We start from the raw sequence: 14462 nt of genomic DNA, 5'->3' as shown, positions 1-14462 counted from the left end.
GACATTATTCCCACTCTTTCCAGAGAATTCAGGAAAATAATTGTCTCTCTTAAACTTAAGAAATCTCTCTGTTGATAATGTTTCAAACAAAATATCTATTTCCCAAGGCATCTTTCATAACTAAATATGCTATTATTTGATGTCTTTCTAAGAAAAGGCTTTAGGAAAATATAAACTTGTGACTGGATGAGGATATTTGAAAAAATGGTATTCTCATTCAGTCATACACAGTATTGCAGGTGGGCTTTCCCAATGAACATGTCATCTAAATGAACTATTTTACAATATCTAAATGACAATGTTTGATCTACTAGCTTGTTTTTGTATCTCGCTCAATTGTCCAGCTGCTAAATCACAACATCCTTTTGGAGAAAAAAGATTATGAGTTTCAAGGTACTCATATTCTTGATAAGTACAAATGACCTCCCATGTTGTATTGATAAAGCAGAAATGGTCCTCTCTGATAGGAATACAACCATGATAATGAAGCCTAGTTAAGATGCACTGAGAAAAATGGATTAAATTATAACACTTATAATATATTTATTATCTGATAGCAATCCACCACTTGAAACAGAAAAAACAATTCATTTAATTATCTGCACAAGACAGGGTATAACATCAGTAATAACAATGAGCTGATTGGTGAATGTTTTGAACAAAGTTCCTAACTTCTGAATGTTCATTCGAATTTGAATAAGAAATCACAGGCATGTCACAAGCCAAAAAATTCTGTTTCTACCGAAGGTGTAATTCTACTGGAACTTCAGTGTCTCACTGATGCTGCATGTACCCCTTTAAGCAGAAATTTCAGAATGCTGTCATTTGCAAACAACTATGTCCAGATCTACATTTATGTACAGTAGGATATAGACTGGTTGAAACGCTGGTCCCTGAGAGATGTTTCTTTTATTTTTTACCTTGTATCCAAGAAATAAGTCATAGTATTAACATTTAGGTTATGTTTTACTTCTACTTTCTCTCTTCAATTTGATCAAGTCTGAGGTAAACCATTTTAGTGCTGTGGATCCAATGCAGAACTTTGTGGCCTAAAATGTCAAGTAGCAAACTCAAGTCTCAAAAAATTTCGGTGCATGTAGTTTTAGACATCACTAGTCATATTCTTAGTGTTTCCAAACTGATATTGGGCATCCGCGAGGATTGTGTTTTTCAAGAATGTCATTAATATATAATAAATCATTTTTATAGTGGTGCTGCAGGCAATAGCAATAAAAACTCAATATTTATTGTCTACTTACCACTAAATATCTGAACTTTAGCACTGTGACACCAATTGGAAAATGAGCGTACATCAAGAGTCCTGATTTTGACAGCTACATGGCTGGTAGGGGGTGTCTCAAATATCCATACACAGTCCATTGGTTCATACCCGGACCCAAAATTTGGTGATGAGATGTTCACTTGTGAAGTATTAAATGTGTCTCCAAGCTGAGTGGTGCTTCCACAACCTGTAATATTCAAGGTTATGTGTGAAAATAAAAGTGCTCATTTTCTTTATAAAAAATGAAATTATTTACTTTCTATTTATTCTAAACTATAATTTAAAGGTAATGACTGAAGACACACTAATTCTTCTGATCTCTCACTATTCTCTCTCATTGAATATGTGCTTAGCCAGGCTTAGGGAGCATCCACAAACAGAAAAAGCCTCCAGCATCCAGCATTTCATCTTTAAGGTATGTGGTGTTCTGTCCTCATAATAACTGTACATTTTCTGCATGTAAGTTTCCCTTGTCACAATGGTCTACCACATATTCCTCTTTATTCCATACATCTTCGCTAACATACATGACTGAAGCTTACACTGTAACTTTGTTTTATAATATTTTCTACATCTTACTTCACACAAGACATACAAGTCCACCATATCATCACATGACCTAATCATCCTAGTTTTCAAGGTTCACACACATTACTACACATATCAATATAATATTTCATAATAAAAGCAAATAATTCAAAGCATGTAGATACTGAATGTCTTATGTTCTAAAAAAGTATTTTATTATATAGTGTAGGTTTTCAGTTACTAACATGTGAGTTAATATCCCAAAATGTATACCAAGTAAAAGTGAAAGACTCAAGGAATGTAGGCTATGAAAAAGTTTTTCACATTCATTTACCTAGGAGCCACAGTTAAGAAAACTGGAAGAAAAGAGAAATATTTAGTCCAAAAAGTTTGCTTTAAGCATGCTGCTTACCACTTGCATTAACAGGTGGAGCTAAGTAATCAGGGATCTGTGTTACTTGCTCGACCTGTAGCCATTCAAGAAGAAAATAGGCCCCTTCACGGGAACCATGAGTTGTCAGCACAATATAGATAATGTTTGATGTTGAAGTAAATGACTCCGGAGTTCTACCACCACAGAACTGTGTGTGTGTAGGTGCAGTCTCATCGTAACCATCATACACCTAGGGCACAAATATGGACCACTTTAGTGTTAGCTGTAACAACAAACTGAAGAAAGACACAGTTCAAGTATAAACCTTTTAAGCATTCTACACAAACATAATATCCAGATGTAAAGAATTTATGTAGTTGCATAAGTGGATGTAGGTTTAAGGTGAATATTATAAGTGAGGCCTAACCATGTTTTTGACAGCGCCACAAACAAAAATGAATCACTGTAATTGATCACACACTGTTATATCAGTGTTAGATATTTGAGTATTTCTTCTAATGCAAAATAGAAGTTACTGGGAAGAATCCGAGGCACCCAGTCACTTTTCAGGTTTCAAACTTTATTTAAGTTCTCATAACCATAGTTCTCACACCGTCTACAGAATGTGGACATTTAAATTACCACCACAAAGGCAACACTTGCTCTTATTACACATGATATCTTCTTTCTTCTAACCAGGGTACCTACGGAATGATTAATTCCCATGTTTAGCTACTATATAGACATAATAGCATTCGATTTCGATGTCTTTTATTTCTTAATTAAATAAAAAAAAAACCAAAAATTGGCCCTCTATTAAACTGTGTGCTCGAAAAAAAGAAAAAAAAATTGAAGCTACACAGAGGAATTTCAAATTCATGAAATTGGCACACAAAAACTTCAAACCAAGTAAATGATTTAAGACTAATGTATTAAATAAAATCTAAATGAAATTTGTTTTAGTAGCACAGTCCTTAACAGAAACTACATTGTGCACACTGTAACTGCTCAAATGGGTGTGAGAAAAAACAGAACATGCAAAACTATCATTCTCAGTTAATACAGATTAGATTTAATTGTTGAAAATGCTCATAGTCAAAATAAATCATACTGCATAGAAGCTAAGTAAAAGATCCTACCTACTAGAGGCCTAGCTAAAACATATTCAAGTTTTATTTAATGTTGTTACTAAGTATTTACATAATCTGTGCAAAACAAAATGTGTAAGTTCTTTAAATAATTACAAAGCTGATTTTACACAAAACAGAATAAATGCAATAGTTTATAAACTGCAGAAAGGTTAGAAAACTCACTGTCAATGAGGAATACAAACAGCCACCAAAATATGTTGGGATGAAAAAATTCTTGAATGTCAGGGTAATAACATGGTTAAAGTCAACAGTGATTCTCCAATTGAATACACCTTGTTTTGTATATGGTTGAGGATAGAGTGGGGATGCTAGCTGTCCTGATGGTCCTTCCAAGTTATTACCATGCACTGAAATAAATTTAAGACTTTAAATAAGTTGCCAATCATACATTTTGTACAAAGTGTATGCTAACGCTGTATATTACCTTTAAAGTCAATGACTTATGACTAGTAGGACAGTGCAGAACTTATATAAATTACTACACTTACTAGACATATGGTACACATTTCATCCCTTGACCTGTCCCTGTCTACCCAAGATTAACAAACATTTTCATGTGAGGTTCAAAAATTAAAAATGTTTGTGGCACACTCTTTCACATAGCATGTCAGACAGTATATTGAAGTTTGATGTAAACAGATTTACACCTTACATTGTGAACTTCATAGTTACAATAAAAACAAACTTTTTACAATGTTGGTTTTAAGAGGATAAAATCTGAATACCAATAATGTACAATGTCTTACATTCTACAGTATTAGACAGATGCTTTATAATAAATGAGGGATTACAGGTGTCACAGAAGTTATTTGTTATGAGATAAGTAGTATGTTTCAATGGCCTGATTTGGAATTACACACCCCTGTTTGAAATTAGCAAATGTCATATTAAGTGATTGCATCCTTAGTAGTGAACTGGTAAAAGCTGGAAGACTTTGAACCAGAAATGTTTTATGTCCGGCCACTGATGACTTCAGTAATCAGTCAGTGCTGTGTGCAACATTACTGTAATAACCACTATGCAATGCCACACTTCATTTTATTGTCTTATGCTTGGGAAATGTGTGGTGAAGGAGTTACTGGTCTCTTTCAAGCACCACTTCTAACTCTTTTCATGAGAGAAAGCTCTCTATCGTCACTGATGGTATATGCTTGGTACAAACAATGAATTAAAAGTGCAGTAGCAGTACTTCATAAAGAAAGAGTGACTTTATCTTTCCATATCTCTTCTTTCTTTATAACAGTCTCAGTGTTGGATGCAGCTTGCTTCCATCATCCCTACAGCATCATCTACTAGCACTCCAGAGAAAGTTTGCAAATTGTCTCATGAATATAGTTAGAATATTTGCCATTGTGGAATAAGTAACAGAATTTTTGCCCAGACCTCTATCCTGCATTTGTTCACACTGTTGATTTGATAAGCAGCATTCACCTACTGGAATTGTTTAATTGACTGAGCACCCTCAAATAACACTGTGTTACAGAGATGCTCCAAAAATGTCAAATATGTTCTATGAGACCTCGTGATTGTAGCTGGAGCATGTTGACTTCTTGCCACAATATATCGGCTGGCAACCATCCTGCCATCTTCAGTGGGTGTCTGCCACTGGAGACAGCTAGTTCACAGTGTAAGCTTTATAGATAATTATTTCGGCTGGCAACCTTCCAGCCATCTTCAGTGGGTGCCTGGTACTGGAGACAGGTAGTTCACAGTGTCGGCTTTATAAATAAAATTGGTGCAGAAATGCATGTGCATTAGTGGCCATCACAGGAGTGTCCTCCATCACATTCCACATCCTCTCCAAATACTGTCCCATCTGCAGCATGGAGGCACATGCATAAAGGTGAAACTATATGTCCACCCTCTCTTGGCCACTGACGTAGATTAGTGCTCTTCTTGTTCCGGTAAAGGATGATATGGGACTGTGGAAGGCGAGGATTTACAAAATTTCTTGTCAGTGTAGCAAAGCTAACATAGATAAGATGATACGCACATTACATGAAAGGTGCATTGAACATGAGCACCACACTTGCGTTCTGCTGACCACTAAGTCAGTTGTAGCTGAGAATTGTATTGCCACATGACACTCTATGGACTATTCTGACACAAAAATCTTGGCCCCGGTGAGATCCTCTTGGGACTCAGTAATAAAAGAGTCTGTGCAAATGCGTCTAGCACAAAATCTTGTAAATTGTGACAGTGGCATTCTACTGGACAAGGCTCGGGACCCAGTGATATATTTAATATCATCTGAGAGAAAACATTTTCTTCATAATGGCGCATGTGGTGACATCTGATGTTTTTAGCACTGGGAGCATGTGTTCCGACAGAGGGCACGCATGTAGTTTCCTCTTTGTGCATACACCCGCGCCACAGTATTTGCAGAGAGCACAGACTGCAATAGATGATGTTCCTATGGTGACTGCCAATGTGCATGCATCTCCACACCAATTCTGGCTATAAAGCCAACACCATATAGTAGCAGTCTCCAGTGGTGGACACTCAACTAAAAATGGATGGATGGTTGCCAGCCAAAAGTCAATGTAAAGTCAAAAAAGTCAACATAATCCAACTGCAATCCTGAAAACTTCAAACATCACATGTCAAATATGGTTTGCTTGTCTATCAACAACATTTTCTAGTCATATATTATCTACACAGTACACTTCTTTAACTTCATCATTAGCTTGAAGAAATAAGATCTTATCATCTTCAGTAGGCTACAATGAATACAGTACAACGTGAAAACATGAGTTCCAAGAAAATATGGCTGAGACATTTGCCTATGAATCATTCTCATTCATAGGTGTCACGATGTATAGTACAACAACAAGAAAAAAAAGCATATTTTGGTTTTATGATAGGCTGTATTTTTTTGTATTACGAAACTCTAAATTTGAATTCCACCACCACCAAACACAGCACATTAGTTTGCGAAGCACTGTCATCAAGACTGTGATGCACTTTTGTAAACTGATCATAGCTCATGTCTTGTGATCTCACCAGCTGGTGGCAGCAGATATTCAGAGTATAGGCCACTTGACGTTCTCAGCCAATAGTAACATCACTGTTAAGGAAAAGTTAATGGTTTAAATTAATATATATGATGTAGCAACAAGAAAAGCTATGCTTTCACACACAATATTCTTACATGCAACATAATCCACCTTACGTAAAAGGAAATTTCCTTTGAAAGTGACTCTTTTCAAACCACCATTCACAATATTTTCCTAAGGCCTATTAGAAATAGGTTCATTTCAGCAGTTGGCAGAGAGCAACAGACAACAGGGGTTAATGCGCATGTGCAGGTATGATGGTGTAGGAAGCCTGTATGTTCATACATATAAAGCATTAAGATATCTTACATAAAATCATAAAAGAAACAAGAGATCAGAGGATACTCCATGAGCATCAGAATATTATTAAATTGCATAATTCAGCTTGAAGCACATATTCGTATCTCCAGATTCACAATGAAGAAGGTCCCAACCTGATATTAAGCTTTGCAGTGTGGTTTTTGGGATGTAAACTTTCTCGGAGAACCAGTCCTATACTATCTCATGTTTGGTTCTATATTATGGCTTAATGCCATATGTATCAAAGATGAAACCGTCTACTTGAAATTCAGAAAACAGTTGGAACTGGCAATAGTGTGGAATGAAACACTTCATTTTAGATAAATTTACTGCTTCAGCAGAAAAGAGTAATAAAACCCAAATTTCTTTAGTAAACTGACAAAAATAACTTTATTGTTCTGTAAGGCAATTAATGCTTGACTGCTAAAAACATCAAAATGAAATAAAATCAGAAAACTGAAATGAATAATATATTTCAGCCTTCTGTAACTATGTGATCTACTTTAATTCACTTTTAGCTTCCAGCCACAGAAATCCGTGTTGTGTTCATTTTAAGTGGGAGCTGTAAACAAAGAGGAAACAGAAAAACCACTAAACATAAACATGGGTCACATGAAGACTAAACCCCTTCCCATTCACAACAACTCAGACTGCTCTGCGCGAATGTGGCAGGTTGGGTGCACCAGAAAAAATTTTCCAATTAGCATCTGGCTTCAAGTGGTCAGAAGTGGGAGAAGATACTGCTCATATGCGACTGAACTTTGCATGTGTATGAGCCTGCTGGCAACTATTCAAACAAACCTAATGTAAACAGTTGTGACACGATGTTCATCAGAAGTAGTTCATTGTTACATAGTATTACATAGTCTTTGTCCTACAGACATTGACACATTTTGCTGTTGGCAGACACTTGTGTGTGCATGCACTTTTGTTGCTGTAAATGGCACATTTCCTTTGTAATTAAAGTTTTTTTTTCTTTCATTTACATTTTATTGCTGCAGTATTATTCTGGAGCAACAGGACACAGTACTATACTTTTTTATAGAGTATCAGTTCTTACCAGGCACAATTACAAAAATTTCACTGAAAACCAAAATAATGAAAAATTCCCGGAATTCCGATAGATTCCCAGGTTTTTCCCGGATTTCCTGGTCCTCCCAAGGTGTATACACCCTGAAAGTCATATCCTCATTTACGATCCAATTGAGTTCACCGTCAAATATTTCTGTAATCTTTTGGACTGAAACAGTTGGTAAGCATCTGCTGATACCTACAGTTTGTGTATTCAGTTTTAATTGAGGAGCTTACCTTGGTATCCTACAAACCACACTTAAACAGTCACTGACTTAAATGCAATATATGTAATGCATTCGCTCTGCTGAGGAACATGATGGCTATTTCAGATGTGGAACTGCTGCTATGATGCAAATACCTGTGCTAAACGACAGCTAAGGGAATATACTCAAAATACATTCAAAGACAGATTCACACACCTTGTCATTAAAAAGCAATTTTTTTTAATATGATCATTATTACTCTTACACATCTTTTTTTCACACACTCTCTCTGTTGCTAGAAATTAGATAGTGCAACACATAAGCTATAATCTGTAGTCAATGCAAGATCAAACTTACTTTTAAATAGTTTTATTTAAGCATAATACTCAGAAATGTATGCTGGCATAACATGAATTCAAAATGAATAAAAACTTCTCAGTTTACTAGATGCATAATTTCCAATAAAATACTCTGGCTTTTGAAAGCTGCTCCTGTCATAGTCACCAGGAGTAAAAACCAATGACTGAATGGACTGGCACAGTGTCTCTGATGTAGGTGTGATAGCAGGTCTGGGACTTTCCAGAACTGGGACCTTCCACAACTGCTCAAAGTGGCACATGCACGGGAAGGCAAGTTATGCAGCTCATAGCAGCTCTGGCCCACCTTGGGTCCAGTGACGTCGGGTGGTGCGAGAGGTCAGCGCCACATCTGAAATTGTTGCTCCATCTCCCTACAAGTAACAAGTGTCCATCTTTGCCTTCAATTGATATTTGAAGCTCACGATTGCACCCATGTAAGTAGCACAGCATGCTATCTGTGGCTTTGTACTCTTGATGCCAATGACACAGACAGCTATTGAAACCTATTGAGTGTTTTATATGAAGTGACCATGTCTTATAAACTGAGAAGATTTTATTCAGGTATGGCATTGCATAAAGCACCTATAACACATGAATCCAAAGTAATACAAAATGTACATACACAGTTGATAAGAAGCCAAAAAGCCCGATCCTGGTGGGCCAGCTGTCCCACTACGGAACTTCACCCAGATACTGTGTGCAGCAGTCAGATTAGATGGTAGAGGTGAGTCACTACAATATAAGCCCATAAGTGGACCACCACCACTCTCTCGGCGTACTTCAACATAGTCTTCATCACAGTTACTACCACCAAGTGAGAACTGAGAAAATGTCACAATAGCACTATTTCCTGAAAAACAGTTTACCAGTAGTTGTTAGTTACATATGGACAGGCCATATACTGTCGAGAATAATAAAGCTTGTTTAATTAGGCACTCAATGACATGAAAATAAATTACCAAAATAAAAATTAAAAAAATGTCATTACCATATTTCTATATTTTTTCGTACACTACATCCATGAGAACATTGTTGCAAAGTTATGAACATACATACAACATTGTAAAACACTGAACAAACATTCCTTATGTTCTGGCTACATAATATTGGTCATAGTTAAGGAATAATAATAGTATTTAATTAAATATGTAAAAATGAAATAGGCCACAAGTACAACTACAGTCCATTTTTTATTTCCTCTATGCTCCCCCCCCCCCCCCCCCCCCTCTCTCTCTCTCTCTCTCTCTCTCTCTCTCTCTCTCTGTCTCTCTTTATCCCTACACTCACTGACATATAAGAAAAGTGTCTATTAGCCTATCTGAATAGGGTGACATTAGAGTAACTTTGTAATAGATTGGTGCCAGAAAAGAGAAACTATTCCGAATAAAACAGTATTAGGGCTTAATATATTCTTCATCTGGAGCATCTGTAGAAACCAGTTTAAATTTGCAGTCTAAATGAAGATCATAAGGCTTCACAGTGGAGGCACACTTCCATCAATTATCGTAACTTGTGGGTATGTCCTCTGGGTCTCTGTGGATAACAGAGTTCACAAAAGAGGTACCTGAAGCTCTTGACAAGAATGACTGTGTTAATGGCATAATATTAGACTTTTCCAAGACTTTTAACCATGTAATACTATTAAATAAGCTAGAGGCATTAGGTATAAGAACAGCAGCAAACAAGTGGCTTCTGCCTTACTGCGAAACTAGAATGCAATAGTCAGAGATCCTTCACATGTCTACTGATGATGAATTTTTAGTAAAATAACTATAAGACAGAAAATTTATAAAAATAGTTATCTATAGGGTAGTGTACTGGGCCCGATTCTGTTCTTAACCCTTGCAATACCAATTTTACTTTATGCCGACCTATTGTCAATTCTGTAATTTTGTTGTGTACTTTACATTTTAAAATACTAAAAAAGAGCTATTGTTTTAATGCATTCTTCTGCTATATTGTATAACTGTTTTAAATTTTTCATTAAATTTAATCCTCCCTTAGTAGCAGACACAACTTTCCACACAGTCATTGATAAAACAACATAACCCCGAATGTTGCAGTGTGCAGTAAATCAACACTGAACATAATGAAAACAAACAGCATGCACTTCAGCACAATGAGGAAAAACAACTCTCTTACTTCAAGTGAGCATGATAAAACTATAGAGTGTGTAACATGTACAAAGTTCTTAGTGATAAACACTGACTGTCAGTTAACATGGAATGAACATATGAAGATACTGGCAAAAACAACGTCACAATCATGATACACTCTTAGTGTTCTAAGAGCCAGTGTCTAGCAATGGCATACTGTTCCTACACGCACTCATTTCTCAGTTATAGATAAAATGTGCAAAATTTGTACACAGTTTTCAAACTGCAGAAAAGAGCTGTAAGAATAATTAAAAGTAGTAGTCAGGGTCACCGTTAAGAACTATTTATAAAACTGAGTGTGTGAACCCCATCCTGGATTTTTCGATGTATGATATTTACAAAACTGAGTATCCTTACTGCACCAAGTAAGTGCATCTATAAACCTATTATACATATAAGAGAAAACATTAATAAGTATTTCACTTATAGTTCTACTCATAATCATGGAACAAGAGGTAGTTTGGACTTGCATTTACCAAGGAAATACAAACAACATAACACTACCAAGGAATAAAATTGCATTATAAACTGCCCAAGGAGATGAAAAAGATTACTAAAATAATCTACTTAAAAACGCAGCTAAAACTTATTTCATAAGCAATGCACACTACACAGTTAAAGATACATTATAGGACTCAGAGTAGGAGTTAATCATGAATGGGGACACTACAACATTCTCTCACATCAAAATATGTAATTACATTGTGCTTTTACGGACAAATCTGCCACGACTTATAGTGCATGATAATAATTTCTGGTCATTCTTCTGTGCTCAGCTTCTCACTTATAAGGGAGGGTGATGCAAACTCAGTTCTCCATACAAACAGAATGGCAGGCATGGAGACATGGTCCGGGAGTCACCAACAGGTCTCCATGGTGTGTGCGGTGCAAAGCTAAGTTCTTATTATAAGTTATTTAGTGCAAATTGCATATGATAAAGAGAGCAATGTATAATAGGGACAAACTGATGGAGGTAGTACAGTTCTTGAGGCACTGACTCAATACTGAGGAGGATGGACTTTGCTCCATCAGGCCATTTTGATGCCGATTATCTGTGGTTTTCCTAATGCATTTTAGGCCAATACTGGGATGGTCCCTTAAGTATGGCCACAGTCGACCACCTGTCTTATAAACAAACATATTCTGCAGTATGTACACTACTGGACATTAAAATTGCTACACCAAGAAGAAATGCAGATGATAAACAAGTATTCATTGGACAAATATATTATACTAGAACTGACATGTGATAACATTTTCAAGCAATTTGGGTGCATAGATCCAGAGAAATCAGTACCCAGAACAACCACCTCTGGCCGTAATAATGGCCTTGATATGCCTGGGCATTGAGTCAAACAGAGCTTGGATGGCGTGTACAGGTACAGCTGCCCATGCAGCTTCAACATGATACCACAGTTCATCAGGAGTAGTGACTAGCATATTGTGACAAGCCAGTTGCTCGGCACCATTGACCAGATGTTTTCAATTGGTGAGAGATTTGGAGAATGTGCTGGCCAGGGCAGCAGTCGAACATTTTCTGTATCCAGAAAGGCCCGTACAGGACCTGCAACATGCGGTCGTGCATTATCCTGCTGAAATGTATGGTTTCGCAGGGATCGAATGAAGGGTAGAGCCACGGGTTGTAACACATCTGAAATGTAACATCCACTGTTCAAAGTGTCGTCAATGCGAACAAGAGGTGACCGAGACGTGTAACCAATGGCACCTCATACCATCACGCCGGGTGATACGCCAGTATAGCGATGATGAATACAGGCTTTCAATGTGCGATCACTGCGATGTAGCCACACACAGGTGCGACCATCATGATGCTGTAAACAGAACCTGGATGCATCTGAAAAAATGAAGTTTTGCCATTCATGCACCCACGTTCTCCACTGAGTACACCATTGCAGGAGCTCCTGTCTGTGATGCAGCGTCAAGGGTAACAGCAGCCATGTTCTCCGAGCTGATAGTCCATGCTGCTGCAAATGTTGTCGAAATGTTCGTGCACATGGTTGTTGTCTTGCAAACGTCCCCATCTGTTGACTCAGGGATCAAGACGTGGCTGCACGATCCGTTACATCCATGTGGATAAGGTGCCTGTCATCTCGTCTACTAGTGATACGAGGCTGTTGGGATCCAGCACAGCGTTCCGTATTGCCCTCCTGAACCCACCGATTCCATATTCTGCAAACAGTCATTGGATCTCGACCAACGCAAGCAGCAATGAAACGATACGATAAACCGCAATCATGATAAGCTAAAATCCAACCTTTATCAAAGTTGGAAACGTGTAATGCCGGTTAACTGCTGTTTGTGTATGAGAAATCGGTTGGAAACTTTCCTCATGTCAGCATGTTGTAGGTGTCGCCACTGCCGCCAACCTTGTGTAAATGCTCTGAAAAGCTAATCATTTGCATATCACAGCATCTTCGTTCTGTCGGTTAAATTTTGCATCTGTAGTACGTCACCTTCGTGGTTCAGCAATTTTAATGGCCAGTAGTGTATATCAGAGCTATTTATTTCTGGTGTTCTATGAAGAGGAATCTTTAGTCATTGTAAGGCGACCCCTGGGTGAATTAATGATGAAATAAAATATGAATAACCAGTTTTAGTGCGTATAGTCGATCTCCAGATCTTCAAACGAATGTCGGAAAAATAAAATTAACTGTATGATATTAGGTTAAAGAATTAGATTTTACCATTTTTATTTTGCATGTTGAGATTCTGGTTGCTATGGGTTTATTTATTAACTGTCATTTTTTTATTTGTAGTTCACTGTTGCTATTTGAATTTAGATATTTTCATTTGCAGACAGTTAGTGGAGCTGTGTATATTAGAAAATGGAGTGCGAAGTGGAGAAATTGGAACATTTCTGACATATTCTTCTGTTTGCATTCAAGAGAGGAGTGACAGCAATGGAAAACATTTGTGCCATGTATGGGGATAATATCACTGAACAGAGCATAGCAAGATAAAGGTTTTCTCATATCAAGGAAGATTGTATTGACTTTAGTGATTTCCCACAATCAGGAAGACATTCAATGCAATGGGAAAATTCAAAAATTAGGTGTATTGGTACTGCAAGCTGTAAGCGAAAATCACAAAAATCAGCGGGTGGCAATATGTGCATCTCTGCTTGCTTGTCATCAACTGGATCGTGAACAACGCCAACCATTCCTATCCCTTACAGGAGGCAAGAAATTATGTCTTTATGCTAACATAAGGAAAAAGGAAGGAATTTTTGAGTCCAAATATAGCAGCAACTCCTCATACAAATACTTGCTCACATCCACGAAAGATAATGCTATGCATCTGGTGGAATAGTGACAGTGTGGTGTACTACGAATTGACATTTATTGCCAACAAATGAGGCACATTCCAAAAACAATGTGCACGAAGGCTACATGAAATGATGTTACTCCACAATTTCTGGGTGAAAATGGCTTGACAAGTTCTTTGCCTCAAATCCACATGATTTCCCCTGTTGAAGAATTGAAAAGTTACCCCAGCACTGGCAGACTGTTGTAAATAATGAAGGAGAATTATTGGTGATGACTAAAGTTTCTGTTGAGGTTATTAAATTTACAGAAAAATGGTACAAACTTGTGCAACAACCCAATGCATATAAGAAATGAATTGCCCAGCAAAATAAAGCAAATAAAACAGATTATAAGTAATGTATCTGATTACTTAAGAATTTGCCATGGCAACTGTTGTACATCATCAACTGCACTATAATCAGTATCTGGATGACTACATAAATGTGAAAATGCTATGAAGCAGCACTTGCAAATAAATATGTATACATGTTGCAGAACTTTGGATGGCATGCAGTGTCAACTGCAAACTTCAAACTGTGAAAATCTTAACTTAAGGAAAGATTTCAGACATATAATGAAAGAAAACAGTGTAAAACATAATTAGATAAAATATTATGGCAGAAAATGATGATAAAATTCTTGCTGTATCACTGT

The 14462-nt window shown here is 37.0% G+C and overlaps 1 protein-coding gene across 1 annotated transcript in view; it reads right to left on the bottom strand.

The window, feature by feature from the left end:
- LOC126285435 (cubilin-like) overlaps positions 1–14462 on the bottom strand; it is a 780558-nt gene that overhangs the window by 360013 nt on the left and 406083 nt on the right. Inside the window, exons 37-40 of the mRNA XM_049984824.1 lie at positions 8949–9176; positions 3497–3681; positions 2223–2433; positions 1260–1469 (exon numbers count right to left, since the gene is read on the bottom strand). Of these exons, the coding sequence (XP_049840781.1) occupies positions 1260–1469; positions 2223–2433; positions 3497–3681; positions 8949–9176 (834 nt within the window). The remainder of the gene's footprint in view (positions 1–1259; positions 1470–2222; positions 2434–3496; positions 3682–8948; positions 9177–14462) is intronic.

This window comes from Schistocerca gregaria, chromosome 8, assembly GCF_023897955.1.
Source record: "Schistocerca gregaria isolate iqSchGreg1 chromosome 8, iqSchGreg1.2, whole genome shotgun sequence".
Classification (NCBI taxonomy): domain Eukaryota; kingdom Metazoa; phylum Arthropoda; class Insecta; order Orthoptera; family Acrididae; genus Schistocerca; species Schistocerca gregaria.
Note: the sequence above shows the minus strand (reverse complement) of the source record. Positions and strands in the feature narration are given on the sequence as shown.